At 46.9% G+C, this 26,194-nt stretch overlaps 2 protein-coding genes across 5 annotated transcripts in view; one reads left to right on the forward strand and one right to left on the reverse strand.

Annotated features, from left to right (window-relative positions):
* Nucleotides 1-20,511, forward strand: part of RABGAP1 (RAB GTPase activating protein 1) — a 179,555-nt gene extending 159,044 nt beyond the window's left edge. For 2 of the 3 annotated variants that reach the window (XM_086683971.1, XM_025922349.2), the window contains exons 20-26: nt 3,477-3,569; nt 4,006-4,116; nt 13,781-13,885; nt 14,747-14,830; nt 15,519-15,590; nt 17,227-17,424; nt 18,750-20,511. In XM_086683971.1, coding sequence (XP_086540097.1) covers nt 3,477-3,569; nt 4,006-4,116; nt 13,781-13,885; nt 14,747-14,830; nt 15,519-15,590; nt 17,227-17,424; nt 18,750-18,872 — 786 coding nt within the window. In that variant the 3' untranslated portion in view covers nt 18,873-20,511. Of the gene's footprint in view, nt 1-3,476; nt 3,570-4,005; nt 4,117-13,780; nt 13,886-14,746; nt 14,831-15,518; nt 15,591-17,226; nt 17,425-18,110; nt 18,257-18,749 lie in introns of all 3 variants that reach the window. The other variant, XR_015243042.1, reaches the window with a different exon arrangement.
* Nucleotides 20,512-24,246: 3,735 nt separating this feature from the next.
* The window catches only part of STRBP (spermatid perinuclear RNA binding protein), a 94,311-nt gene continuing 92,363 nt past the window's right edge, over nt 24,247-26,194 (reverse strand). For both annotated transcript variants that reach the window (XR_015243044.1, XR_015243043.1), the window contains one exon: nt 24,247-24,643. The gene's annotated coding sequence lies outside the window, so the exon portion shown is untranslated. The remainder of the gene's footprint in view (nt 24,644-26,194) is intronic.

Raw genomic sequence — 26,194 nt, forward strand, 5'->3', positions numbered from 1 at the left:
GTCCCTGCCCTTGTGGAGCATGCATATTGTGTCCTATATGCATCTTTGTATCACTAACGCCTCACAAGGAACACTGCACATGGCAGTGCTCAATTGTTGGATAAATAAATGTCCTGCTGCATCCTTATTAGGTTAAAAGGAAAGCCATTGGCTTTGATTTGTTCAGCATCTGATTATTGAGTCCCACTTATGTTCCAGGCATTGAGCTAGGTACCAGAGATACAGGGTAAGCAAAAGAGATGTGGCTTGTTTCCCATTGGGAAGACAGACAATCAAATAAGCACATAAATAAATAATTGTGAACTTGGACAGGTACCATGTAGGAATTGACTTGATGTTATGAGAATATATAATAACAAAGACCTGGCCTGATAGGGGAAGAAGGTGCCAGGGAAGGGCACTCAAGAAGTGACGTTAGAGCTCTGGTCTGAAAGGTGGATAGGAGTGAACCAGATGTGGGGCCCTCCAGGCAGGGGGACCAGACCTGCACCGTGTGCTCACTTCAGTTGCTATTTTCATTCAGAAGAAAGGTTGATGCAAAAAAGAGGAGGTCCTTTCTCATTAACTTAGCAGGCATTTCTGGGCATTCTCTTTGTGCCTGGACAAGGGACAGTGATGAGTGAGACAGTTCTGACCTGGAGAAGGCACTGATAATGGGACAGACAGGCTAAGAGGTGCCGATCTCTTGCTGGTGCAGCCTAAATAAGGAGGCTGGAATTGCTGATTTTGCTGCTGGTACCTGTTGGTTCCCCATTCAGGTATCAGACATCTGCCTTTTCATGGGGTCCATTCCTAAGACATAGCCTGAACTGGTTGGCTCTGGTGTACAGCTGCCCATGCTCCAAAAGTCAGGATCGGCTGTGAACCCTTTAGAAGCAGTGTTGGTTTTATTTATCTTTTGTTTGTGGTGGGGGTGGGGGGTGAGGGGCAACGTGGTGAAGTGGGGGATGGAGACCAAGAACAAGTGAGGAGGAGAAATCTGGGAGCAAAGCAGAACTGATGAAGTCAGAACTCTGGACCAGCGAGGAAGATGCTGGAGCTCTGTTTGTGTCCAGTCCTGAGGGGTGATCCCTGAGGACTGACTGAGAAGCATAGGTGGGGACCGTCATCGAGAGAAACAAGCGAGAGCTCTATGTTAGAGAAGCCCAGAATAATTATGAGAATTATTTTTCAGCAGCATTTATTTTGTTTATTTAATTATAAAAATAAATCATGCTCAAGGCAGAAAACTTGCAAAATGTGGGAAGTACATAAAGAAATGCCTGGATCCTGTCATGAAAATGTCAGAACCAAATGAGATAGCATGTGTTAAAGGTTTTGACATCTATCAGGAACTCTGTGTACGGTAGTGCTGAGGCAGAATTAACCCTTCCGCTCTGAGAATGAGACATTTATCATAAGGGGTAAGGAAATGTACAAGAAACGGTTTTGTAATTAGCCTGTTATAATGTATGTTTATGGGGGAAACATGTTAGCCCTTCCTTACCCCAGAATGAGAATGAAAAGTTGAAGAATCCTGAAGATATGTGAGAATGTTTTATAGGATTTATGTCAGATTTTTTTTTTTTTTTTAAATAAAGCACTAGGTGGAGCTTTATATCCACTGTCCTCCCTGTCATTTAGCCAGACTGACAGCGAAGAACACGGGAGGAAGTGTTTGCTGCCCACAAGCCTCATTTCTTTTCTCTTCCTCACTATTGATCTGTTAAGATTGTCTATAAATTTACTGATCACACAGATGTTTTATTGAGGTGCTTTCTTTGTGAATCACTTATGTACACAAAACATTTACCCCAGCATTGGCCTTAAACCGCAGAAGATCTGTCACTCTCCAGCTTGTGGTCTCACCCCAAGTGTTTAATGGGCATCTTTCTATAGACTGCAGCCAGGGCATTGTGTTATGTTCCTGGCTGCCTTCCTGTAGTAAGAGCCAGACTCTAGGAATAAGCTCTGAATGAGGCAGACCTGTAAACATCCGACGAGGGCAGTATCCATAGAGTCCATGGGAGGAAACACCAGGGCAGCTCAAGTAAGATGGAAAGGAAATCATGGAACAGGATTTGGAGATGCTGCACACTGAGGCTGCCCCACCCCCTTTCTAGGTCTCCATTTCTTTGTCTAGAAAATAAGGAAGTAAGAGGAGCCTACCTCTGAGATCCCTAATTCCTGGAACTGGGGGCTAAAAGTCCCGATTTGTGAGCCAGCAGCGCTGTGCTGATTATTGAAGCTTCGGAAAGGAATGAGCATTTGCTTTATGATCAGTGCTTAAATTGCACGTATTTATTTTAGCACTTCTCTATGTCTTGTATTTCATAGTCTTTCAAAGTGTAATTTAAAAAATACCAAAGGGTTAGTGGTTTAGAGGAAGGAGTCAAACAGAAGTGTAAGAGTTGCATCTTGAAAGGATGCCCTTGGTTACGTTCAGGTTGAAGAAAAAAAAAAAAAAAAAGGACCAGCCTATAAGAGGGGAGGGGAGCTGTTTAGGTAGAACGAGAGCCAAGAGAATAAAGAGAAAAAAGATTGCCTGGAGGGAAGAAGAGTCTGTTGGTGATGTTAAAGAGTGAAACAGGCTGGAACTTTGTAGTCGAATTGGGGAGAATTATGACCCACTGGATGGAGTGATAAAGAAACCACTAGTGACCTTCAAGAGAGTACTTTCTATAGAGTAGTCAGAACAAAAGCTTGATTTAGAGAGATTAAAGAGAGGCCATGAAGCAATGGAAGCAAAATGTATACATACACCTGTGGTTTGCAGTGGCTGGTAAGAAGTGTGAGAGAAAGAGGACAGTAGTTTGATGGGGTAAAAGAGCAGCTAAGCAGAGTGGTCGGCAGAATGGTGTTTTTAAGGGCAGAGGGAATTGTGTCTATTTGAAACAGCTCAGAAGGAGCTAGTAGAGAGGAAAAGTGATAGATGGGAGGATAGTAAGGTGAGTTCAGCTTGGACTTTGCATCGAGTTTAGCTGACTGGGCTCAAATCCCCTACCTGTCAGTCCCTAACTGAGTGACTTTGGTCAAGTTATGTAATCTCCTTATACGTCCATTAACTTGCCTATAAAATGAGGATGATAACACCATATCTTGTAGAGGTGTCCTGAGGTCACAGATTGAAAGCACCTTTCAGTAGTGCTGGTATGTGTGAAATAAAATGGTGGAGGAAGAAAGTGACGATTAGGAACAACAGGACCCAGAACTCAGGTAGGAAGGGTCATCATAGGGTATTCATTCTAACACTGTTAGTAAAAATTTTAGGAAGCCATTATCCCGAGCAGAACCCTAGACCCTAGTGATGAAGAAATCTGTGTCCTGAGCTCGATCTGTGTCCAACCACCTCGATGATTCCCTTCCGCAAATAGGAAACACCACTCCCGGAGTGACCGGAGATGCTCAGGTCAGCAGAGGTCTTGGTCTTCAGTGCAGGCCCTGAGACACTCACCACTTCTGATACTTTTTAATTTGTGCTGTGGTTTATCCTACAGATTAGTCAGAAGAAGTTGAAAAAATATGAAAAAGAATATCACACCATGAGGGAACAGCAGGCCCAACAAGAAGACCCGATCGAGCGATTTGAGGTTGGTTTGCTTATGGCCCGGGCGATGTGAAGACCTTTCAGGCTTCCCTTGCATATGATTGTGCCTGTAACTAGCTTTGTTGAGTTCTTTTTAAAATTCAGTTCCACTGTTTCTGGGTTCAAGTTTCAGTTTGAATTTGCAAATTGGAAAGTAAGATCTGTTGTGCTTTAAGCCAGCTGCCTGGGTTGTCACAGTTCAGTGGACTTCTGTCACAGTTAATCTGAGGTAACTGCTTGACAGAGTCGCTGGAACCAGTTAGGTATTTCTCACCAGAGACAGAAAAGAAGAAAGTGCTGGTTGCTAGCACGTTAGGACCAGCCACTCCTCCCATGATTTCCATAGGACTCAGAAATGAGTTTTGAGGGTCAGGCCTGAGAAATTGTCATTTTCATCACATTTCTACATGTTGTATAACTGGTTTCTTTCTACATTTCAGCGAGAGAACCGGCGTCTACAAGAAGCTAACATGAGGTTGGAACAGGAAAATGATGACTTAGCCCATGAGCTGGTAACCAGCAAGATTGCACTGCGCAAGGACCTGGATAACGTGAGTCTTACTTGGCAGAAGGGATGGATTCTGTTGAAACTCTTGGCTTCTCCCCTCATCGAGTGCAGTCCTTGAATGGTAGTATTTATTGTCCTAACACATCACCTACAAAGTGTCCTTCCTGTGATACCACTTGCTCTTATCACTATCGCTTCCCTCCTTCCCTTTGGGGGTTTTCCGTTAAGCCCTCCTTCCCACGTTCTTGTCAAACAGGCAGCCCTCAAACTCCTTTCCCATCATTGTTTGATAAGAGGCCTTGTGACTAATTTGTATGCCCTCACAATTGGCAGGAGCATTTAATCATTATAATTTACTTAGCTTCCCTGAGAAGAGATTCTGTTATCCTGCATGTTAGGTGCCTGTTGAATAAGCATTGCTGATGGTTATAAGGCTCAGTGCCTCAGCAGCTTGCCATTTCACCAGTAATTTCAGTTGGCAGATGTTCTTTCTTTGCTTTTCCTAATCGTAAGGATCACGGTGATGGCTTTCCTGGCAGGGTATTTGTCCATTTTCTGTACTATAAGCCTCCCCTTGAACAAGTGTAGTCTTTCATATGTCATTTAGGTCAGAAGTTGGCAAACTTTCTCTGTGAAGGGATGGATAGTAAACAGTCTAGGCTTTGTGGGCCATATGGTCTGTGTTGCAACATCGAACTCTGCCACTGGCACAGAAGTAGCCGTACACAGTAAGTAAAGGAATGAGCGTGGCTGTGTTCCAATAAAACTTTATTTACAAGAATAGGTGGCAGGCTGGATTTGGCACATGAACTGTAGTTTGCCAACATCTGACTCAGATTTCCTTGTCAGGCTCCTAAGATTACTGTTCTGCTCATTGGTTTCCTGAGGTTCTAGAGAAGGCTCAGGCTGTTGAGGGTTCCCAGGAGACTTACATGATATGTTGAACCCCATAAGATCTATGAACTTCACGGGGTCCTTGACATCCACCAAATATGTATGAAAATGCTGTGTTCTGTTTTTCTTTTAAAGTCCCTGCTTTCATTAGTTTCTCAAAGTGGTTCACAAGTGAGATGAGAGAGTGAGATGGCAGTACATACTGGTTTTTATTCTCTTTAGAAATAGAATAATGGAGTAAAAATTTTTGGACAGACCTGTATTCTAGTAGCAATTACACTCCTTCCAAGTAGAGTAAAATGTGCAGAGGTAGAACAGTAGCGTGATAGTGAGAATGCCATGACTCGGTGTATGTGAAAAACGCCACCAAAGTATTCGCCACAGGCGGTGTCAGTGCCTCTGCTTGGCAGCTGCACAAAGCTGCATGTAACTGGGAAGTCTCCTTTTTCCAGTTTTTGCAGGGAGGCGGTTTCAAGGTCATTAGCCCTCAGTAACCGGAACCTAGAGCTCTTACTGTCTTTTGGTTTACCACAGTCTGGCCATCAGGTTCGAGTCCCCTCCCTATGGTGCAGATTCCCGGCATGCCCTCTGTTCTTCGCAGGAACACAATAGAATCATCCCCTCCCTGTTCAGGCCTTTCTGCCAAGTGCATGGAGGGAGTTGGGTTACACTGAGCAGGAACTGCTGAAGCAGGGCCACAGCGCACACCTGCGGTGGCTCCACAGAAGCTGGAGATCATGCCGGAAGGAGGTGAAAAAGACCAAAGAAGACGGGTCCTGGGTAGGAGCTTTGTGTTCCACAAAGGAATGAAATGAAGAGGCAACTTAAGCTAGGATCCAGGTGGATGTTTACTTGGAGCTGTTGCATTCTCATTGGACAGCCCCAGTAATCACACTGGTGTGCCCCTGTTTAAGGTGGATCACAGACTTCTTATGTTCTTGAAGCTTGCCCCTAAAAAGGTAAAGGTATAAACCTTTTTTCAAGTTGTATTATCCTGACACAGTAAAGAACTAGGTCCTTTAACATTCCTGGTACCAAAGTGAGAAATAGTTAAAAATAATGTGAATTCCCATTTCCTGATCACGAATGATAGGCACTGTGATAAGCACTTTGCTAACCTCTGGTATCTCATAACCTTGTCTCAGCCTTCTGAGGAGGGTTCATGAGCCCCATTTATGGATGAAGACTTTTTTAACAATCAGGAAACTTGAGACTCAGAGAGATGGAAGCGCCCCAGAGGAAGAGGAGCCAGGAACCCAACCCAGGCCCATCTAATTGGAATGCCCCAGTCTTTTCTACAATGCCACAGTCTCCAAAATAAATACGGAAAAGAGAGGCACCTGAGGGGCTCAGTTGGTTGAGTGGCTCAGTTGGTTAAGCGGCTCAGTTGGTTAAGCGGCTCAGTTGGTTAAGCGTCTGACTCTTGGTCTCGGCTCAGGTCTTGGTCTCACCATTTGTGGGATTGAGCTCCGTGTCGGGCTCTGTGCTGACAGTGCAGAGCCTGCTTGGGATTCATTCTCTCTCTCTCTTACTCCCTCTCTCTCTCCTTCTCTCCCCCTCTCCCCCTCTCCATCCCTCCCCCCTTAGAATAAACTTTAAAAAATAGGTAAATAAATAAGGAGCGAGAAGGTACGATTTGATGTCATTAACTACATCAAAACCATAGATAGTGATACATAACAGCAAACCTTTTTTGAGCATTTAATTAGTTCTAGGCATTGCCCTAAGTGCTTTTTACTTACTGTCTTATCAGATCCTCAAAACAACCCATGTTATGTCAGGGATAAAGTGCGATCCCTGTTTGTTTGTTTGTTTGTTTGTTTGTTTGTTTATTTATTTATTTATTTTTAAGATGAAATTTGTTGTCAAATTGGTTTCCATACAACACCCAGTGCTCATCTCAAAAAGTGCCCAAGGGATACAGCAGGAGTGCTGATCCCCATTTTACTGGTGAAGACCTGAGGCAAAAGAGGTAAACTGTCTGACGTGGATCCCACTGTCAGTCAGTGCCACAGCACTCAGATTGGAACCCAGATGGCCTGACGTCAGAGCTCACGTTCCTAAGTTGGCTCAGAGGAGCAGGGCCCTGAACATCAAACTGAGGTCCCATCCTGTAGTGTCAGCCATCTCCACTAAGACCTTCCCACAAGTCTGTCCTCTCGTTTCTTTTGAGTCGTCACTGAAAACCAACTGAGGTTCTGAAGGGAGGGCTGTGGTGTTCTCTCACCCCTTTTTTTGTTTTTGGCCTTCAGGTACTCAGTCAGGTTTTTGAAAGAACTTCATTGTCTTCAGCTTTTCCCTTCTTGCATCCCAGAGTAAAATTATGGTATGTGACTTACCGGGTTTCCAGAACACTTTTCCAGTTGATGTTTTATGTCACTTTTATTGTTCCTCATCTGTCACTTTTGTTAATATGGAAATTACTAGTTAGCCACTGGGTCCCTAGGTGACCCCAGCCATGCTTTCTCCTCTGTGGCCCGGGAGTAATACCCAGATCTAACATTGTGCAAGGCACCTGGCACAAGGCCAACAGTGAGTCCCCTCTGGCACACTTGCTGTCTGCACAGAGCGCAGCGTCAGAGTGAAAGGGAAACTTTCGGGAGCCCTCCTGCTGAGATTTGGATTCTGGCTGCACTAAGCATTACATCTGTGACCTTGAGCAGCTTGTGAACCTTTCCCGAATGAATTATTTGGGCCTGTCAAGAATCAGTTGTGTGTATGGGTCTCCTCAGTTCCATACCTGCTCCATTAATCTATGTGTGTGTCCTTATGCTAACCCCATGGTCGTCATTGCTATAGCTTCACCGCCTGAAAATCAGGTCATGGGAATCCTCTTTGTTGTTGTTCTTAAAAAACAGGTCCGACTTCGGCTCAGGTCATGATCTCGCGGTTCGTGAGTTCGAGCCCCGCGTCGGGCTCTGTGCTGACAGCTCAGAGCCTGGAGCCTGTTTCGGATTCTGTGTCTCCCTCTCTCTCTGACCCTCCCCCGTTCATGCTCTGTCTCTCTCTGTCTCAAAAATAAATAAACGTTAAAAAAAAAAAAAACTTAAAAAAAAAAAAGTTTGGTTCTTCTATCATCTGCATTTCTATATAACTAATAGACTCAATTTGTCAGCTTCTAGAAATAACAGCCTTCTGGGATTTTGAGTAGGGTTGCATTGAATGTATAAATCAGCTTGGGGAGAATTATCATCTAAATAGTATTTGAACCTTCGAATCCACGAATAGGTTATAATTTTCATTTATTTGGGTCTTTTTCAATTTCAGCATTGTTTTTAGTTGTCAGTTAACAAGGCTTGCACGTTTTTAAATTTATTGTAAAGGATATTTTCTTAAATGCATTTTCCAATAATTTCTTGCTAATCTCTAGAAACAAAACTGATTAGGGGCACCTGGGTGGCTCAGTTGGTGAGTGTCCAACTTCGGCTCAGGTCGCCATCTCATGATTCGTGAGTTCGAGCCCCGCACCGGGCTCACTGCTGTCAGCCCATTAGTGCAGAGCCCGCTTCAGATCCTCTGCCCCCTCTCTGCCCCTCCCCTGCTCCTGCTCTCCCAAAACTAAATAAATATTTAAAATTTAAAAATAGAAATAAAACTGATTACATGACCTTCTATCCTGTGACCTTGCTGAATTCGCTTAGGATTCTAATAGCTATTTTTGTTTGTTATTTAGGATTTTCCACATGCACAATCATTTCATCTCAGAATAAAGAGAGTTTATTTCCTTTTGAGTCTTTAGGCCTTTTTCTTGCCTTCCTGCACCGACCAGGATCTTCAGAACAGTGTTGAACGGGAGAGGCCCCCTCCCAATGAGGCTCCCTTGTTGCCGTGTCCCAGGTATCACCTGTAGATTTTCCAGAGATCAGGTTGAGGAAGTTCTCCTTTCTTCCTATTTGCTGAGTTTTTGTCATGAATGGGTGTCGAGTTTTGTTATTCTTCCTGCATTTGTTAAGATGATTATTTACTATTTCTCGTAATTCTGTTAATATGGTGACATAATTTGATTTTTTAATGTAAACCAGCCTTGCATTCTGAGGAAATTTAGGGTTTCCTTTTTTTCCCTTCAGATTTTTATTTGTATTAAAATTTCTGTGTTCATGAGGAATATTTGTCTGGAGTTTCCTTAATTTTGTGTTGGTGTCAGGGTAATGATGGCCTTCAAAAATAAATTGGGAAGCATTCCCTCCTGTTTTCTTAAGGCCTTTGTGTAGCATTCTTCCTTGATTAAATCTTGGATTTACCTAGTGAAGCCATGTGGGCCTGGAATTTTCTTTGGAAATTATTTAATAATGAATTCAGTTTACTTCCAGACACAGAGCTATTCAGATTTTCTAATTCTTCATGTGTCTACTTTTATCATTTCTGTCTTTCATGTAACATAATCATGTCAGTTATCTAATGTATTGGCAAAGTCATTGGTATTTCCATTGGTATTTCTTTTAATGTTTATAGGATCTACTGAGATGGTCTGTCTTTCATTCCTGATATGGAATGAATTTGTGTCTTCTTTTCCCTTAATCTGACATTTCTAGAAATTTATCAAGTGTGTTGATTTCTTCAAAACCCACTTTTTGGTTTCTTTTGTTTCTGCTTGTTTTGTTCCATTGACTTCTCCTTTCCGTTATTTTTTTTCTAACTTCTTTTTTAGTTTAGTTTGCTCTTTTTCTAGCTTTTTTTTTTTTAATGTTTATTTTTGAGAGAGCATGGGTGGGGGAAGGGCAAAAGGGAGGGGGACAGAAAATCCAGAGTGGGCTCTGCACTGACTGCAGTGATCCTGATAGGGGGTTTGAACTCCGGAACCACGAGATCATGACCTGAGCCGGAGTTGGACGTTCAACCAACTGAGCCACCCAGGGACCCCTCTTTTTCTAGCTTCTTAAAGGGAAAGCTTGATCATTAATTTTGGACACTTTTTTTCTTTTTCTTTAAAAAAAAAAACTTTTGGGGCGCCTGGGTGGCTCAGTTGGTTAAGCGTCCGACTTCGGCTCAGGTCATGATCTCGTGGTCCGTGAGTTCGAGCCCCACGTCGGGCTCTGTGCTGACCGCACAGAGCCTGGAGCCTGTTTCAGATTCTGTGTCTCCCTCTCTCTCTGACCCTCCCCTGTTCATGCTCTGTCTCTCTCTGTCTCAAAAATAAATAAACGTTAAAAAAAATTTAAAAAAATAAAAATAGGGGCGCCTGGGTGGCGCAGTCGGTTAAGCGTCCGACTTCAGCCAGGGCACGATCTCGTGGTCCGTGAGTTCGAGCCCCGCGTCGGGCTCTGGGCTGATGGCTCAGAGCCTGGAGCCTGTTTCCAATTCTGTGTCTCCCTCTCTCTCTGCCCCTCCCCCGTTCATGCTCTGTCTCTCTCTGTCCCAAAAATAAATAAACGTTGAAAAAAAAAATAAAAAAATAAAAATAAAAAAAACCTTTTTTTTAATTTATTATTTTTGAGAAAGAGAAAGCACGTGAACAGGGAAGGGGCAGAGGGAAAGAGGGGGGTTAGAGGATCCAAAGCAGGCTCTGTGCTGACAGCAGAGAGCCTGATACAGGGCTCGAACTCAGGAACCATGAGATCACGACCTGGGCAGAAGCCAGAAGCTTATCAACTGAGACACCCAGGCGCCCCTGGACCCCTTTTTTCCTAAAATAAGCATTTTAAAGTTACATATCCCCCTCAAGCACTATTTCAGCTGCATCCTACATATTCTGATAGGTTTGTTTTTATTTTCATTCAGTTCTTATTTTTTCTTTGACCTGTGAATTGGTTAGTATCAATTAGTATTAGTTTATTAAACAACTATTAGTATTAGTTGTTTAATTTGCAACTATTAGGGATTTTTCCCAGAGATTTTTCTGTTGTTAATTTCTAATTTAATTCATTTGTGGTTGGAGTACATATCCTTTCTGATTTTAATCCTTTTAAAATATATTTATGCTTATTTTAGGGCCTACTTTTGCTCTATTTGGGTGCATGTCCCACAAGCACTTGGAAAATGTGTGTGTTCTTTTGTTGTGGGTACAGTCTTCTATAAATGTCAGTGTGGTCAAATCTTCCATAAACTTACTTGTTTTCCCTCTGCTTGTTCCATCACTTACTGAGAGAACAGAGAGGAAGTCTCTAATTGTGCATTTATTTCTCCTTTCAGTTATGTCAGCTTTAATTTCCTGTAATTTGAATTTATGCATACATTTCAGATTATTACGCCTTCTCAGTGGAATGAGTCCTTTATTGTTATGAAATGTCACTTTTTGTCTCTGGCAATACTCTGCTCTGAAATCTGCCTTGTCTGATATTAATGTAGTCACTCCAACTTTCATTATATTGCATGGTACATCTTTCTCCATCCTTTGGCTTTTAACATATCTGTGTCTTTATATTTAAAATGGTCTTTTGTAGCCAGCTTATAGTTGGGTCTTGCTTATTTTATTGAGTCTGATAATCCCCTTCTTTTAACTGCAATGTTTAGGCCAGTTACATTTAATGTAATTACTTATATGGTAGATTAAGTCTACCATCTTGCTATTTGGCTATTTGTTGCATTTGCTTTTTATTTCTTTTCTTTCTCCTTTTCTGCCTTCCTTGGTTTAATTGGGTATTTTCATGATTTGAGTTTATCTCCTTTATTACCTTATTAGCTATTCCAGAGCTTTCTTATTTCCAGGCCTCTGTCAGCATCTCTGGCCCCTTAACTCTGCCTCCTTGATGTTTTGAGATGTGCTATTTGGAACCCTTTGCCCTACTTCTTGTCCAGAATGTGCCTCTAGGTAGAAATCCAGGGTGGTAGTAGAATTCATCTTGTTTGTTTTCTTTCTCCCAGGAACCACAGTCCTGCATTTATTATTTTCATTGTCTGAAAATAGTAGTTTCATACATTTTATCCAGTTTTTTGTTTACAGTGATAGGGTAAATCTGGTCCCTGTTAGTCCTTCATGACCAGAAGTGGAAGTCTGGATTTGTGTTTATTCTCTCCAGACCCTCCCTCTTCCTATGCTTATGCAGATGGAGTGCAGGGAGTGTGGTGCCCTTAGGGGATGCTGGTCAGGCCAGTCCATTAGTTTCTGTGCACCTCCCTTTCACAGCATTGAGAGTCACTTCTTGGCGTGACAGCACCAACACTGGGCTTAATGTCACGCCACCTGGTTGTAGATTACAGCTCTGCTACATGCGCTGTGAGAACGTGAAGGAATCACTTCCCCATTTGCTTTGCTTTTCTTTTTTTTTTTTTTTTTTTAAACAAACTGGGGAGCCACGGTGGGCAGGGAAGACTTGACTTCAAAGACCCAGTTCATATCCTGGCCGTTTCACACTTCTTAGAATCACTACCATGATAGTGATGACGAATAGCTGAGAGAACGTACGAATGTGCCGCAGGCTCCAAATTACTTCTCAGAAGAGGATAACTGAGTCCAGGGGAGGGAAAAGAGAGGTAATAGGTTGCTCCACAGATTAAAGTAAAACAAGTCATTAACGGGACTTGCCTCTCTTTACTAGTTATTTCCTCTCTTGTTTGATTCTCATTTCCCTTTTGATTGCTTCTTGGGTTTGAGCTGTAGAAGAAGATGACAAGCCACTCCCCAGAAAGGATTGGCCTTAACTCTTGGACCCCACTTAATTGCACACTTGTGCAGTTTGCCTGTAATTAATGCCTTTTTGAGATTGCATTATCATGCCATTCTCAGTTCTCCATGTAAGGCCTCAGCCCTGCAGATCCTGATCCCCACAAAGAAGATACATCAGGGGAGGTGGTATAGTGGAATGTGCCAGGGGCTCCATGACACCTCTTTTTTTTTTAATTAATTTTTTGTAACATTCATTTTTAAGAGAGAGAGAGTGAGAGAGAGACAGAGCATGAGTGGGGGAGGGCAGAGATGGAGACACAGAATCAGAAGCAGGCTCCAGGCTGTAAGCTGTCAGCACAGAGCCCAATGCGGGGCTCAAAACCACAAATTGTGAGATCATGTCCTGAGCCGAAGTTGGACGCTTAACCAACTGAGGTGCCCCTCCATGATACGTCTTTAGCTAGGTGACATCAGAAATGCTGTTTAGTTTCAGGGAATCCACCATCCATTCATTGTTAAAAAGGAGGTTGGTATATAACAAAGACCCTCCATATCTAGTGGTCTGTAACTAGGAGCTTGTGCCCTCTAACATGCTCATTCTTCACTTATCCTTGAAATGTCCAGTCTCAGGGACTCCTGTATCTGGCATAGGTGCATCATTTTCACTTAGACCCACAGATCTATCCACCAGACTTTTGTATGCTTTCAAAAAACACTGGGGTAGAGGGTGGCCATTTCAGATAATGAAAAGGGAGTGTCAGGAGGGAGGTGGCTTCCTTTATCAAGTGATGAGAATGAGGTGCAGAACTTGTTTGATGAAGCACATGAAATACTAAGAGTCTGGAGGAGGAAAACCAGAATTTATCATTACTATTATTAGTGATAATGACAGGTACCTTTTATTGAGTGTTTACTGTATTCAAGGTGCTGTGCGGAGTCCTTTCTGCGTTTTATCCCTCATATGACAAGCCTGAAGTTCAGAATGATTCTCAGTGACTTGTTCAAGTGGCACATGATTCGGGAATGATGGGAGTTGAGCCCAGGCTATCTGATGCCAAAGGCTGAGCCCCTCACCACTGTCCTGCACAATGTCTGTGCAAGAGACTGAGCCAGGCACTTGTGCATGAGAGTCTCTGTGTGACCTCAGGCATGTCATTTCCCCTCTCTGGATCAGTTTCCCAGTCACGTTAAAATGGGATTGTGCTGGCCAATTCAGACCCCATCCGGTTCTCGATTCTTGTTGTGTGACAGCATCTCTTACATGCTTCAGGCTGAAGAGAAGGCAGATGCACTCAATAAGGAGTTGCTTATGACCAAACAGAAGTTGATTGATGCAGAAGAAGAGAAGAGACGGCTGGAAGATGAGTCTGCTCAGGTAAGGGGAGCTCAGCCCTCCCACATGCCTCTGTGTCTTGAGAGTCATGAGTCCAGCTGGCGGCTTCCTGCTGCCACTGGGGAACCCGCAGACAGCTGGCTTCAGTTTCCCTCCAAAGGCTTTTTTTATTTACTGTGTAAAGCATAATGGTTGTTAATAGTTGGAGCGTAGCAGGAGACAGTGGGGCAAAGACCATCCTTTCTTGGGGGAAGAGAAACTCCTGTGTGTCAGCATCCGAGTGTGACAAAGAAGAGAGTTATTTTAGCATTTCTGCAGAAGGAAAGCAGCCATCATATAATGTCTAGCTCTTCCCCTACCTGTCCGCTGGCATCTCCCCCACAGAGCAAACTCTGGAAGGCCTATCCTGAGCTAGCCCTCCACAGTCACTGGGGGCACAGACCCGCAGCCATAGGACGAAGAGCTTTGGATGCTTCGCACCACAGAGGAAGCCCTTTCTTGCCCTCACGGTTCTCCGTAATGGTCATGCTGTTTAGTCTCTGTCAGGACAGCCTGAATGAGAGCAGGGCGTTTTCTCCATCATGAGGAAGGAGCAATTCTCTGATGAGCTCTTGAGTCTGTTTGGTTTATGCTGTGTCCTCAGCTCAGGCTCACGGTTGTGCTGCACTGGTAGGGGGAGCCTTAGCCAAAGCCCCACTCCGAAACGGAGTTTGATCTTTTATGGAAGCGTTTTGACTGTTCTCTCCCTCTCCTGGCATCAAGACCAGGCAGGTGAAACAGAACGCTTCCTGAGTAGGTTGGTTACTTTTTGGAAAGCCCAGAACAGAGCAGTTAGTGCCAGAGCTTTGTATTTCCTTTAAGACATTCACTTTTCCTTTTTTTTTTTTTTTTTAACACCTGCAGTTAAAAGAAATGTGTCGTCGGGAACTCGACAAAGCAGAATCTGAGATTAGAAAAAACAGTTCCATCATTGGTGACTACAAGCAGGTGAGTGAGTGCACTGTTGGTGGGCCACATGCTCTGGAAGCCCTGCTCGCCTGGGTGAGTGTGTCCCCTCCACACCCTGGGCTTCCCGGCTCTGCTACCCGCACCGACCGTTCACTGTACTTCACCGGGCAAGTGACGTCACTGATTCTTAACGGGAAAATAAGAGAAATGGTCCCTGTCTCAGAGAACCGTCATGAGGGTTCCATAAGATCGTGTCTGTAGAGGGCCTGGCACCCTGCCCCACCGATAAATAGGCATTTAATAAATGAGAGCCACGCTCTGTTCTTACGGCCTCACATTCACCTATGCTCGTAGGCCATAGAAACACTTCTCTCCCTGGCTGGTTTCAGTTTTAAGAACATAACTGAACTGGTCTTGTTCTTTCCTAAACTTGGATCTTGTACCGGCTTGTGAGTCTGTCAAGTGTGTGTAAACCGTTGGCCATTGAGTGGGGCACCAGTGAGTTCCTCGAGTCCTAGGCCCATGGATATAGAGGTGGCCCAACCAGAGGAACTTCTGCTCTTCCCCCGACTCGACTCGTCCCCCCGGCACCACCTCCACCCGGTGTGCAAGTACCGTCCTCTCTGCTCAGCACGGTCCAGCTTCCACTGCCGGATTCATCCCAAACCCAGGTTATGCGGATGATGACACTGCTCAAGAGATTGTCTCATTTCATTTGTTTCTGTAGATTTGTTCTCAGTTGAGTGAAAGATTGGAGAAGCAGCAGACAGCTAATAAAGTGGAAATTGAGAAAATTCGGGTAAGTTTTCCTCTACCAAAGAGATTCTGTACAACCTACTTCATTTTATGGCTTTGTTCAGCACAACAGATTTTGGGAGAGGGTAGTTTGATTTCCCTTTGATTTCAAACATGAGAGAAGCCACCCAGTACCCTGTTAGGTTCCTGTCATGGCCTGGCTGACAGCTGGTGGTGTGCCGGTCTCCTCTGGAAAGGAGTACAGATGAGACCCAGAGATCTGGTTTTCAATCTTAAAATACAATTGGCCTTTTCCTTATAAATCCACTTAACATCCTCTGGAGATCGTGACTGAAAAAAAAAAAAAAGGCGACCCAGGATTTCCGAATGTCGTCAGTACAGCAGGTGATCACTGCAAGGCACAGAGGTGAAGGAGTCCAGCCAGCAGTGGGTTTTGCTTGAGGGTAGGGGTGCAGAGACCAGGAGCCTGTGGTATCACTTGTCATTCCCTGTGCTCTGTACACTGGGACACTCCCCTTCGGAGCTCAATTACTTCTGCTTATAATGGATCCCAAAACAACGAGGACTTTGTGTAATGTTTTTGTTTTGTTGCCAGTTTGGGGGCTTTTGTAACTTGGTGCTTTCTTTCTTTAGGCTGTCCCTGTGTTAGAAGCACTTACCACATTTTTCGGAGAGGAGTAATTTACCGAAAGATGCTTTTCTAACACACTTACGACCCCGTGGACAGGAGGGTGGGAGGGATGTGCTCATGGCCTCGCACACACATCAGCAGTTTACCTGGAGCGAGAATACACCTGGCCTCCGCCCTGAGTAAAGTGTACACAGCAGTATCTATTTTTTAAATATGACTTATTATCTGATTCTAAAACTGTTAATGCCCACTGCAGAAAATTTGGAAAATGAAAGAAAACAAACTCTTGTAATTGTATTACCCACAAATAACATCACCGTTATTAACACTTCGGTGTACATTCTTTGAGTTTCTGTGTTTATTTCAACGTACAAAATGCCATTCATTCTGAGATACTCATTTTTTCCACATTCACATCTGAGAAATTGGGACATGCCTTATAACTGAGGGCTTTCTAAAGTGGCTTAATTGGAAGAATGTTTTCTTAGAGGAACATGAAATGGGGTTTCTTCCAGTCAGGGCCATCTTACTTTGATGAAATGTGGTAAATATTTGTAACCATGCTTTACAGACATTTCTGTGTCCTTGGTCACCCAGCATTTAACCAGTTCACCATGCTATGAAAAGTTCCTCAAAAACTTTTTAGAGGCTGCATACAAACTACCTTGTATAAATACAGCACAGCTCTGTATTTCCTCTCCCACAGCGGTTGGATAGTTTACACCCCCTGCCCCATTTTGTTTCTGTCTCTGATTCCACAGTGAAAATCTTTGTACATGAATCTTTACTCACTGCATCTTCGTTTTTTTAACCGAGGTTCCTAGAAGGGAGGTGACAGACCAGGACATAAGAATATTTTTATTGCTTTTAGTGTATGACACCACGTGGCTTTTCCAGTAGGGCATCTGCCAAAGAGAACATAGTTTTTCAGAAGCTGTGGTGCTCAACCGAGAAGCCATCTCTTGGCTCCCCAAAAAGGAGGCACCCACACCTTCCCGCAGGGCTGGTTTCTCTTCTTTGCCTCTTCACATCTGACCTTCAATTTCAGCAAAAAGTGGATGACTGTGAGCGCTGCCGGGAATTTTTCAACAAAGAAGGTCGCATAAAGGGCCTGAGCTCAGCCAAGGAGGTTTTAGATGAGGACACAGATGAGGAGAAGGAGACCCTGAAGAACCAGCTGAGGGAGATGGAACTGGAGCTGGCCCAGACCAAGCTGCAGCTGGTGGAAGCGGAGTGCAAGATCCAGGTAACGGCCGCCGCCCTGGGCCCGCCCGCGTGGGCTGGAAACCCTGGAAATGACCTTTATGGTTTGGGGGTTTTTTCCCTTTTAACCTTTGGCCATAATCCCTGTGGGAAGAAGCCCATTACTTACGATTTACCAGCGGATGTTTAATTAGTATTTGGACGGTCATAAGAATTGGACTTTATCAGAGAATTGTCCATCAACCTTGGGATCTTTTTGGTGAAGCAGAGAACACCTGCTTTGAAATCACAGCTGCACCACCAAACTGTGACCTTGGGTTAGTACAGAACCCCTTTACACTTCAGAGTCCTTATCTGCAAATGGAGACAAGGCCCCCCATCTGATAGTTTGTTCTGAAGACTACGTAAGATGATGCCCAGAAAGGGCTCTCGGCACTGTGTCCGAGGACTTCCTAACTGCGAACTCGTAGGTCCCAACTCCCATCATTTAACTAGCTTTGTGACTTTGAACATGTGACCTGATTTCTCTGAGCCTCCACTTCCGAAGAAGAAAGTGGGGCTTACTTAGGTCATCTTCACACTGCCGGGCCAGTTCCACGAGCACCAGTATAATACGGAGCACAGAGTGGGCCCTAAGCACCGTGTGTGGAAGGGACTAAGTTCAGGACTAAAGCTTAGGGCCTGGTCTCCCACATCACACACATTCACTGGGCATCTGCTCTTTGCCAGGCCCTGTTCTAGGTGCTGGGGTTGCAAAGCTAAGACATGGCTTGTGTGACTGTCCAGGACAATCAGGAAAAGCACCACCAAGGCAGCAGTATGTGAGCTGTGGTCAAAGAATGAACCAGGGTTGCAGCTGCAGAAGAGAGAGAACAGTGAGCATCCCTGGTGGAGGGATGGAGCGGCAGAGGGAGGAGAGGGCCTGCCCAGCGAGGAGTGCCAGGAAGGCAGGGGTGGAGGTGGGCACTGAGCTGGCAGAGTGTCTCTGGGTCCAGATTATGAAACATCTCAAATGTCTTGCTAGGGAGTCTAGACTTTAAAGGTCTTTGCTGGAAATTAGTGGCGTGGTCTTTGAACCAGACCATTAGCTCTGTCTGCCTGATGTGCAGTCGGTGGGTAAGAGAAGGAAGCGCTCAGTTAGGAGGTTGTTTTAATAAGTAGACGAGGCAAGAAATGAAGAGGTCTTAACTAGGAAAAATCCCAGAACTCTAGGGATTCCAGACCCTTTTATGCCAGGTGGAGACTGGGGAATTTCCAGAGGCCTCTCAAGAATACATAGGCTGAATTCTTATCTTGGCTCAGCTCTTGGGAGGCACCTCCCTTGACACTGGAGCCGAGCATGCTCACCGTACATTGTTCCCCTTGCAGGACTTGGAGCACCATTTAGGCCTTGCCCTGAACGAGGTACAGGCCGCCAAGAAGACGTGGTTTAACCGAACCCTGAGCTCCATAAAGACGGCAACGGGGGTTCAAGGGAAAGAGACTTGCTGAGTGAAGTGGCTGCCTCCAGACACCTTCAGAAAACACGACACCTTTTGTTGCCTTCTTTGGCCAGATGTGTGATTCTGTGACATGTCCCAGGACCAGAATGTACCTAAGTCAGATCCATAGCAGCATGTTGGTAGGTCATTGGACCAGAGCTCATGAAGCAGGCAGCCTCTCTGGGGTAAGGCTCTCCTAACTACTGATGCTAACAGGCCTGCTGGCTGAGTGACGCTCTGGACACGCTCTGGGAAACCATCCTCCGTGTGAGCTCCCAGGCCTCTTCCTGGTGTGGGTCACCACCTCACCCAGCCCAAGGGCTGAGTTGACATTATCGGAGTTTGGGGATCCTTCAGGCTTTTGGTTTTTTCTAAACCTTTAATCTTTTTTTTGTTTGTTTGTTTTTAAATATACATATTATATATATATTGTGGGGTGGGGGTGGGGGGGGCAGGGGATCAGTATCGCAAATAATTCTTATCTACTTCGTGCCAGCATAGGGTCCTCCAGGTAGACGCGGAGAAGCACTTTGTTTTAAATAGGAGGGTTTCCTGGTTGTAGTTGAAGCCACCTAGTTTTGTTAAAGAACACATTGCACAGGTGTTGGGTTTGGCATTATTCACATTTCTGATCAATTCTATGCAACTCTTCTAGTTCCTCTTGTTTTTAGTGTTAGCTGCCAAAACGTCACAGGGCTGGGCTGGGCGACTTGACCGACTGTGAGACAGGGTTAATCATAACGTGGACAAATCTTACTTTGCTTCATGTGTCGTGTGTGTGTGTGTGTGTGTGTGTATAAATATCTTTTCCCAGTGTGCCCAACTGACAGTGTTTAAATCCCAGACCGAGACTGATCTGCACAACCTAATTATGTGGATATTTGGGCACTTAATGTCACTCCAGTTCTGCTGGGCTCCACTCTCCTCCCCCACCCTCTCGAGAGCTGGGAAATGCTCCATCACTTCAAGGTCCCTAGTGCTTTTGCACAACAGGTCATACAGGCGAGAAGGACACTGCGCCGTGTGTGTGTGTGTGTGTGTAGACACATGTGCGGGATGCACAGACCCAGGCCCGGTCCTGCTGACCCGTGTCCCTCCCTGGCTGTCTGGGCCCCCGGGCCCTCCCCCGAGTGTGCTGGGTGCAGACCTCGCTGTTCAGATGGGCTGCAGGTTCTCACTTCAAAACTACAGAATAGAGGTTTTAGCACCTTTAAAAAAACAAATAACCTAGACCTTTTAATTTATATAGTGATATGCTGACGGGCTGGCGCCGATGATCTGGTCTCCGCACGCAGGGTGCAGGTAGCTGTTCTAAGAGGCACTGGTTTGTGTATAAAGATTCTTGGGTTGTTTTGTATCTCTTTTCCTGTTGGCTATACTAACGCTTGCTGAGGTCACTGTGACAAGGGAGGTAACAATGGCAACCCCACCCCCCGAACCACACCCTCCACCGCTTTCTGTGTCTTTCTTGTTCAGTTACCAAAACAGCTGTAAGCCCATCTAAAACTAGGTGCGTGGACATTGTGCTAGGGTAGTTTCAGTGTGTCAACTTTATGAACTGAAATATAAACCAGTAAAATTGTATTACTATTTCTTTTGTTGGTTTTATTTTAACAGCATATTCATTAAATATTTTGGTACAAAGAGCATCACTTTGTAGAAACCGGTTTCATCATTATGTGCTCCGGCCCCTTTCCCTGCTCCCACTGTCCGAGAAGAGCAGCCTCCGCGCTGTCGGGACAGGTGTGTGGGGGCCCCAGGCGCCTCCCCACCCCTACGGCTCCGGCGCGCCAGCGGCACGGGGTGTGGGGAGACGAGCTTGTCCTCTGCCAGGCCGACGCCTGCGCCACCACGGCAGACTTGACCCGCTTGGTGAAATCCAGTGCCGTGTTCCCGGGGCAGGCGCCATTCCCGTGTTGGAGGGTTAAGGAAGTCCTACAGGAGGTGAAAGCATCTCACCAGGCAAGAGATGGGAGGAATTCGAGGCCTGAAATGTGAATGTGCAAGAGAAGTAGCTGTGGGGGAAAAGGCAGTCCGAGTAGCTGGGGTCTAGCCCTAACAACACTTTTCAGAAAGAGGGGCGGCATGGACAGACACATCTTTCAGAAAGTTCCTTTCTACTTACGGGGTCCCCCTGCACCCTAAGGATGCGCAGGGCCCCGGCCGTCCCTCTTTACCACCTCGCCCCCTTCTCTGCGGCAGGAAGAAGAGCAGTCTCCCCGAGCCTGCGGTGTTCCCCGTGTGACCTGCCCTTCAGGACCCCTTCTACACCCGGCCTTGAAGAAGGGAAGGCGGTGAGTGAAGCCTCTGCCCTGTCTTCTCTCCGCTGCCCCGAAGCCGGGCAGGTGCCTCATGAGGGGCCAGGACAGCGGCTCCACGGCACATTTGGGAGTCCTCTGCCATTTGCAGGCTAGAGAACCTATCTGTGGGATCCACACTCGCGGCTAGCTGGGGCAGGAGTCCAGAAGGGCCAGCTCGCTCTAGGCTTTGCCGGTCCCAAGGGTCCTGGTGTCTGGGAGTGTAGGGATTCGGCAGAAACCCTCCCCTCCCAGCTGAGCCCCGGCCCAGCGAAAGGAGTCCCATGTACCAGTCAGCCTGGGCACGTTAGGCCTAAGGTCACTCAGACGGTCCTCGCTCTCGGGGAAGTCCCCGAGCTGTGTTGAGACTCAGACTGAGAATACCAGGTGCCACACTGTACGCTAAGTGCTGAAACAGGTATATGGGGCCCTGTGGGGACAGGGAGGTGAAGTGGCAGTGACCGTTTTCTGCACTGATGACCTGAGGGGGTTGTGGGATGGAGAAGCAGCAAGACATTTAGCTGCAGGAAACGCCAGGTGGGTACGCCATGGTCTGACGGAGCGAGACTGGATAATGAGGTTGAGGCCCCTGAGGCTGAGGGGTTTGAAGGCGGAGGGAACTACTGAAGGGTTTGAAGCCAACTTGCCTTAAAAACTGGGGGGAAGAGTCCTGTCAGTCCTTTAGGAAGAAAACATGGAGAAGACATCTAGAGTCTTTATAAAGAGAGGTGGTAAAATAGGCCAGATTGGAGACGATTCCTGGAGAATTACAGAGACTTGGTGAGAGAAAAGGGAAAGGACACAAAGGGAGAGAAATGGAGCTCTTGGTGTGTGGGCTCGAGACTGTCCGGGAAGCACCACTGGGAGGTGCCCAGAATCTAGACGGTCGGGAGTCGCGTGGGTTTCGGGACCTTAGCACTACTGATAATCGTTTGTTGTGGGGCGCTGTCCTATGCTTCTGGCTGATGAAGCACCCCTCCCCCCATCACTGCCAACAGTTGTCACCATCAAAAAGATCTCCACGTCCCCGTGTAGATGTGGAATCCTGCAGGGCAGGTAAGACCGTACGAAATGTACACACTGAGCAAGGGCAAACTGCAGGCCTGGGCCCCCCCATTTAAAGAGAAAGAGGGGCCATGGTGTGAGGCTGTGGCCATCGGGAGGAAAAGTGTAGCGTGCTCTGCATCACAGCGAGGGCAGGACCAGAAAAGACTCATCGGTGACAGGGAAGTTCACGGGTGCCCAGAGTGGCAGCAGACGTGGAGGTGGCTGGAGGGAACCGTGGCAGAGCAAAGAGCATGAGGCTTCGTGCTGGAAAACTCAGATCACGCTTTTGACCGTGGCCACATCTCTTCCCGGACCGTGCGGTCAGGGCTGCTCAAAAGCAGCGAAAGTACGGCACAGGCCGTGTGGACTGCAGGCCCTACTGAACCCCAGCTGCTCTCCAGAGCCTTGAGAAGAATTCCCAGGGAGGAGGCGGCATCTTCCTTAGTCTCCCAGGAGTGCCGCCGCCCCGTCTGCTCTGAATTCCAAGTCCCCGCAGCAGGAGCGAAGAAAAGAAAATCCACGGGAGCTAAAAATAAGCTGAGACCACAACTCCCGGCTCTGACTCACCCAACAGAAGCGAGTCCACGCACCGGGGAGTAAGGTGATACGGGCCCCTTGTGACCTGGGAGAGGCCCGTCCTCATCAGTCTGACGGAGGTTTATGGCATTAGAGCGCTTCACTTGCTTATTAGCCTGCCTCTGACACTGGGACGCCCCCTCTCCTAGGACACATCTGGGGGGTGATGAGGTCAGAAGGATGAAACAGGTGCAAGGATTAGGCCCATACCCAATGGCTGGGGCAGTGGCTCCCAGAGCGAGAGGCCTAAGCACTGAGTCTCTCTGCCCCTTCCCCATTTTATCGGAGAGGAAATTGGACCCATGGGTTCCTGGCCCAGGCACCACGGCCGTTAACCCGCACCTCTAGCTCCCCCCGTGACCGGCAGGGCGCTTCACTGCCAACGACACACTTGCACGCTGGATTCTAGGCCAGACTGTGACCTTGGGTGCACCACTCATTTTGGAAAGTCACATGACCTTTCCGAGTTCTTCTCCTCGCCTGTGTCCTAGGGGTTGCTGGGGCGCCATAAAGCTCCTGATCCTTTGCCTGTGTGCTGCTGGTCCCTCCAGCTGTCTGAACGCCCCTGGGAGTTCAGTGATCTTATCCTCAGATTTGTAAGCAGCGGTGGAAGATTTCCTGCCCGCGATCACAAGACCTGCCATTTCAACCTTCTCTCTGAAGAGCCACCTCCTCCTCTTCTGGGGCCCGCGAGCAAGACCAGCAAGGCTCCCGCCCTTCACTCCCCCATTTCAACTCCACAGGCTGTTCGCCATGACCGTGGGGCAGGGGAGCAGCAGTGGGCCCAGGCCAGCCAGCTCTTCTGTGGCCAGTTCTAAGCATGCTCATGAATCCGGTGCAAGGGTGCGCAGAGAGGGGGTGGGCCCTGACTTACAAAGTGAAGCGGGAACACCCAGTGCCTTCGTCTACCCACAGTGGTTGCACTTACCTGGAAGAGGCATCAGCAGGCCTGGGCCTGGCTCTGCTTCCTCAGGATGTTCTGGGGCAGCTCCACTGTGGGACCCTCACAAGGGCGGGGGAGGGGTGGAGCATCAGCTCTGGATACAAACTGTTGCTGCCATTTAGAAGTTCTACTTTTATCTGTGAGCCTCAGTGTTCTGATCTGTCATGTGTGGGTAATGCCAGCCCTGGGGAATAGGTATGAATATAGTAAGACTAAGATGTGTGAAAAGTACCTGGTAAATTCTAAGGTGTAGAATTGAGCCCTCACTCCGCACCCGTAAGTCACCACTTACTACGCCAGGGTCCCAAGTTAAAGTTTCAGTTCAGTAAACATTTTGCACCATTAGCAGAGAAGCAGAGAGTCGTAAGGAACAGGACCGAGGCCTTGGCTCCTCATCCCTCTCCATGAAGGGAAGATCCTGCCACGTGTTCTGACCTGGAGAGTCATGAGGGCCAGAAAGTGGTCCTGCACTCGGCCACTTCATCAAAGTCACAGCTTTCATTTAACCAAAGTGGGTCCACTGCTGTTGAAGACAGAAGCTTTTATTTTTATTCATCCAAATGGGGAGAATGCAACATGTCAGGGCATTACAGACAGACTGCAGCAGCCAGACAAGAGGACCAGTCTACGGCAGAGTCCGACATAGTCAGTGCGAAGGAGCCACAGTGTGGGCGCTGGGGCGGCAGAGAGTCCCTTTGGATGAAGGCCAGGCATCCTGGACGAGGCACTGGTGACAGTCCACACATGCAGGCTGCTGCTTCAACCACGCCGAAGGTTTAAAGTTCAGAGTCCTACATGTAATCATTGCCCCAGACGGGAAGGACAATCCATGGTGGTCGCATTTGCCAATTTTTTCAACATGATACACAACGTAAAGTTATTGCCAAGGACTTTGCACTGCAAATGATACTATTTACACTTGCGTATTCAGAAAAAAACAAAACACAGTAAATAGATATACAGATAGATAGATATTTTCAGTTGATACCTAAAAAACTACCTTGGCCATCACCAGACCAGAGTGAGAGTAAGCCATAGCCAGGAGTCCAATGTCATGTGTGTAACCGTGCAGTAGGGAAAGGTTTTCTACCCACAACTACACTCGGCCTTCTCCATGCCTCCTGGACTCCCCACCCCAGGGGCTGAGGCCGAGCAGGGCCACCTTGCTCCTTTATGAGAGAAGCCCCCCTCTCAAATAGATCTGGGCCTTAGTTCTGAGCTAGCTGCCTCGTCCCCAGACCAGGAGTTCTGCATGGAGTGGGTGACAAGTCCTACAGGCCACTCTCTGGTAATGCCACATGGCACTGAGACCAGGGTGGGCGGGCTGTGGAGCTAACAGGCCGAGCCAGGCCCATCAGCTTCACTGCCCCCAGAAGTGTCCTCACCCTAATAATTAGGGTTCTCTCAGGAGACTGTCCTCTCCTAAAGCCACAAGCCACTTGGACAAGATGTTCAGCACAAGAGGCCAGCGGATGGGTCCCTGGTGAAAGGCCTGAGTACAAAACACTTTGGGGTAAGCGCTGCTGAGGGCTAGTGTACGTAAGATTTACCAAATGAAGGGGCTTGTGCCTCACTAGAAGTCAAGAGGAACAAAGGCAGAGCACTCCCCCGTCAAGCAAGCATTCATTTTGTTTCCTCAAGCCCCAGGAGAGGAAGTACATGTGGAGTTGGGAGACTGCACGGGCGACAGCTGCCTGGGATTCCTAGGAGGTGTCAAAACTAAGGCCCTAGTCGGGGCCTTGAGGTTGCCTACGGTTTGGCTCCCCAGCTGAGTTTCTAGAAACAAGCCTTCCTCTCCAAGAAAGGTAGCAAAAAATGGCAGCTAAGCCACCTCCCACGTAGCCATAGCCCGGCCAGGTGCTGAAAAACCACTGCATTAAGTGAGCAAGGGAACAGGTAGCTCTCAGTGTTCCCTCTGTGAAGTAGGGGTGCAGTGCGAACCCTACCTGATGGCCCAGGGCTGGTCTGAGCGTGAGATGCCGTCCTGGTCAGGGAAAGGGATGCGTCTAATGGCAGCGCTTCTGACACAAAAGGAGAGAGAAGTAAGTGGGGAATCGGGGCTGGCCTGGCACGGAATTCCAAAGCTCCTGTGGGCATCGTCACTACCTCAGGGGTCAGTGCCACAGATGAGGTTACTCAAGGTTGCGTCACAGTGACACACATCCAGGAAACAAGCCCATCTGGAGCAATACGTCTTGCCCCTGACACAGCAGACCAACTCCTAAGCCCGAGGTGGGGAGCGGTGCTCAGCCCAGAAAAGGGGAGAAAGAGGCTGGACACTTAAATGCAACTTAATAAATTACCAGTGGAGAAGGGACTCCTTAAAGAGTCTTCTGCGCTAACACTCCTGTCCCTACCCTTAGTTTCCATGAACAACAACAAAAAAAAAAATGTGACTTTCCAGAACAACAGAAATATTTAGGTTAGAGTCAAAGAAAAAAAGTAACCTTCTGACCATTTATTTCGCTA

Source organism: Puma concolor, chromosome D4, assembly GCF_028749965.1.
Source record: "Puma concolor isolate L17-30 chromosome D4, mPumCon1.1.hap2, whole genome shotgun sequence".
NCBI lineage: Eukaryota > Metazoa > Chordata > Mammalia > Carnivora > Felidae > Puma > Puma concolor.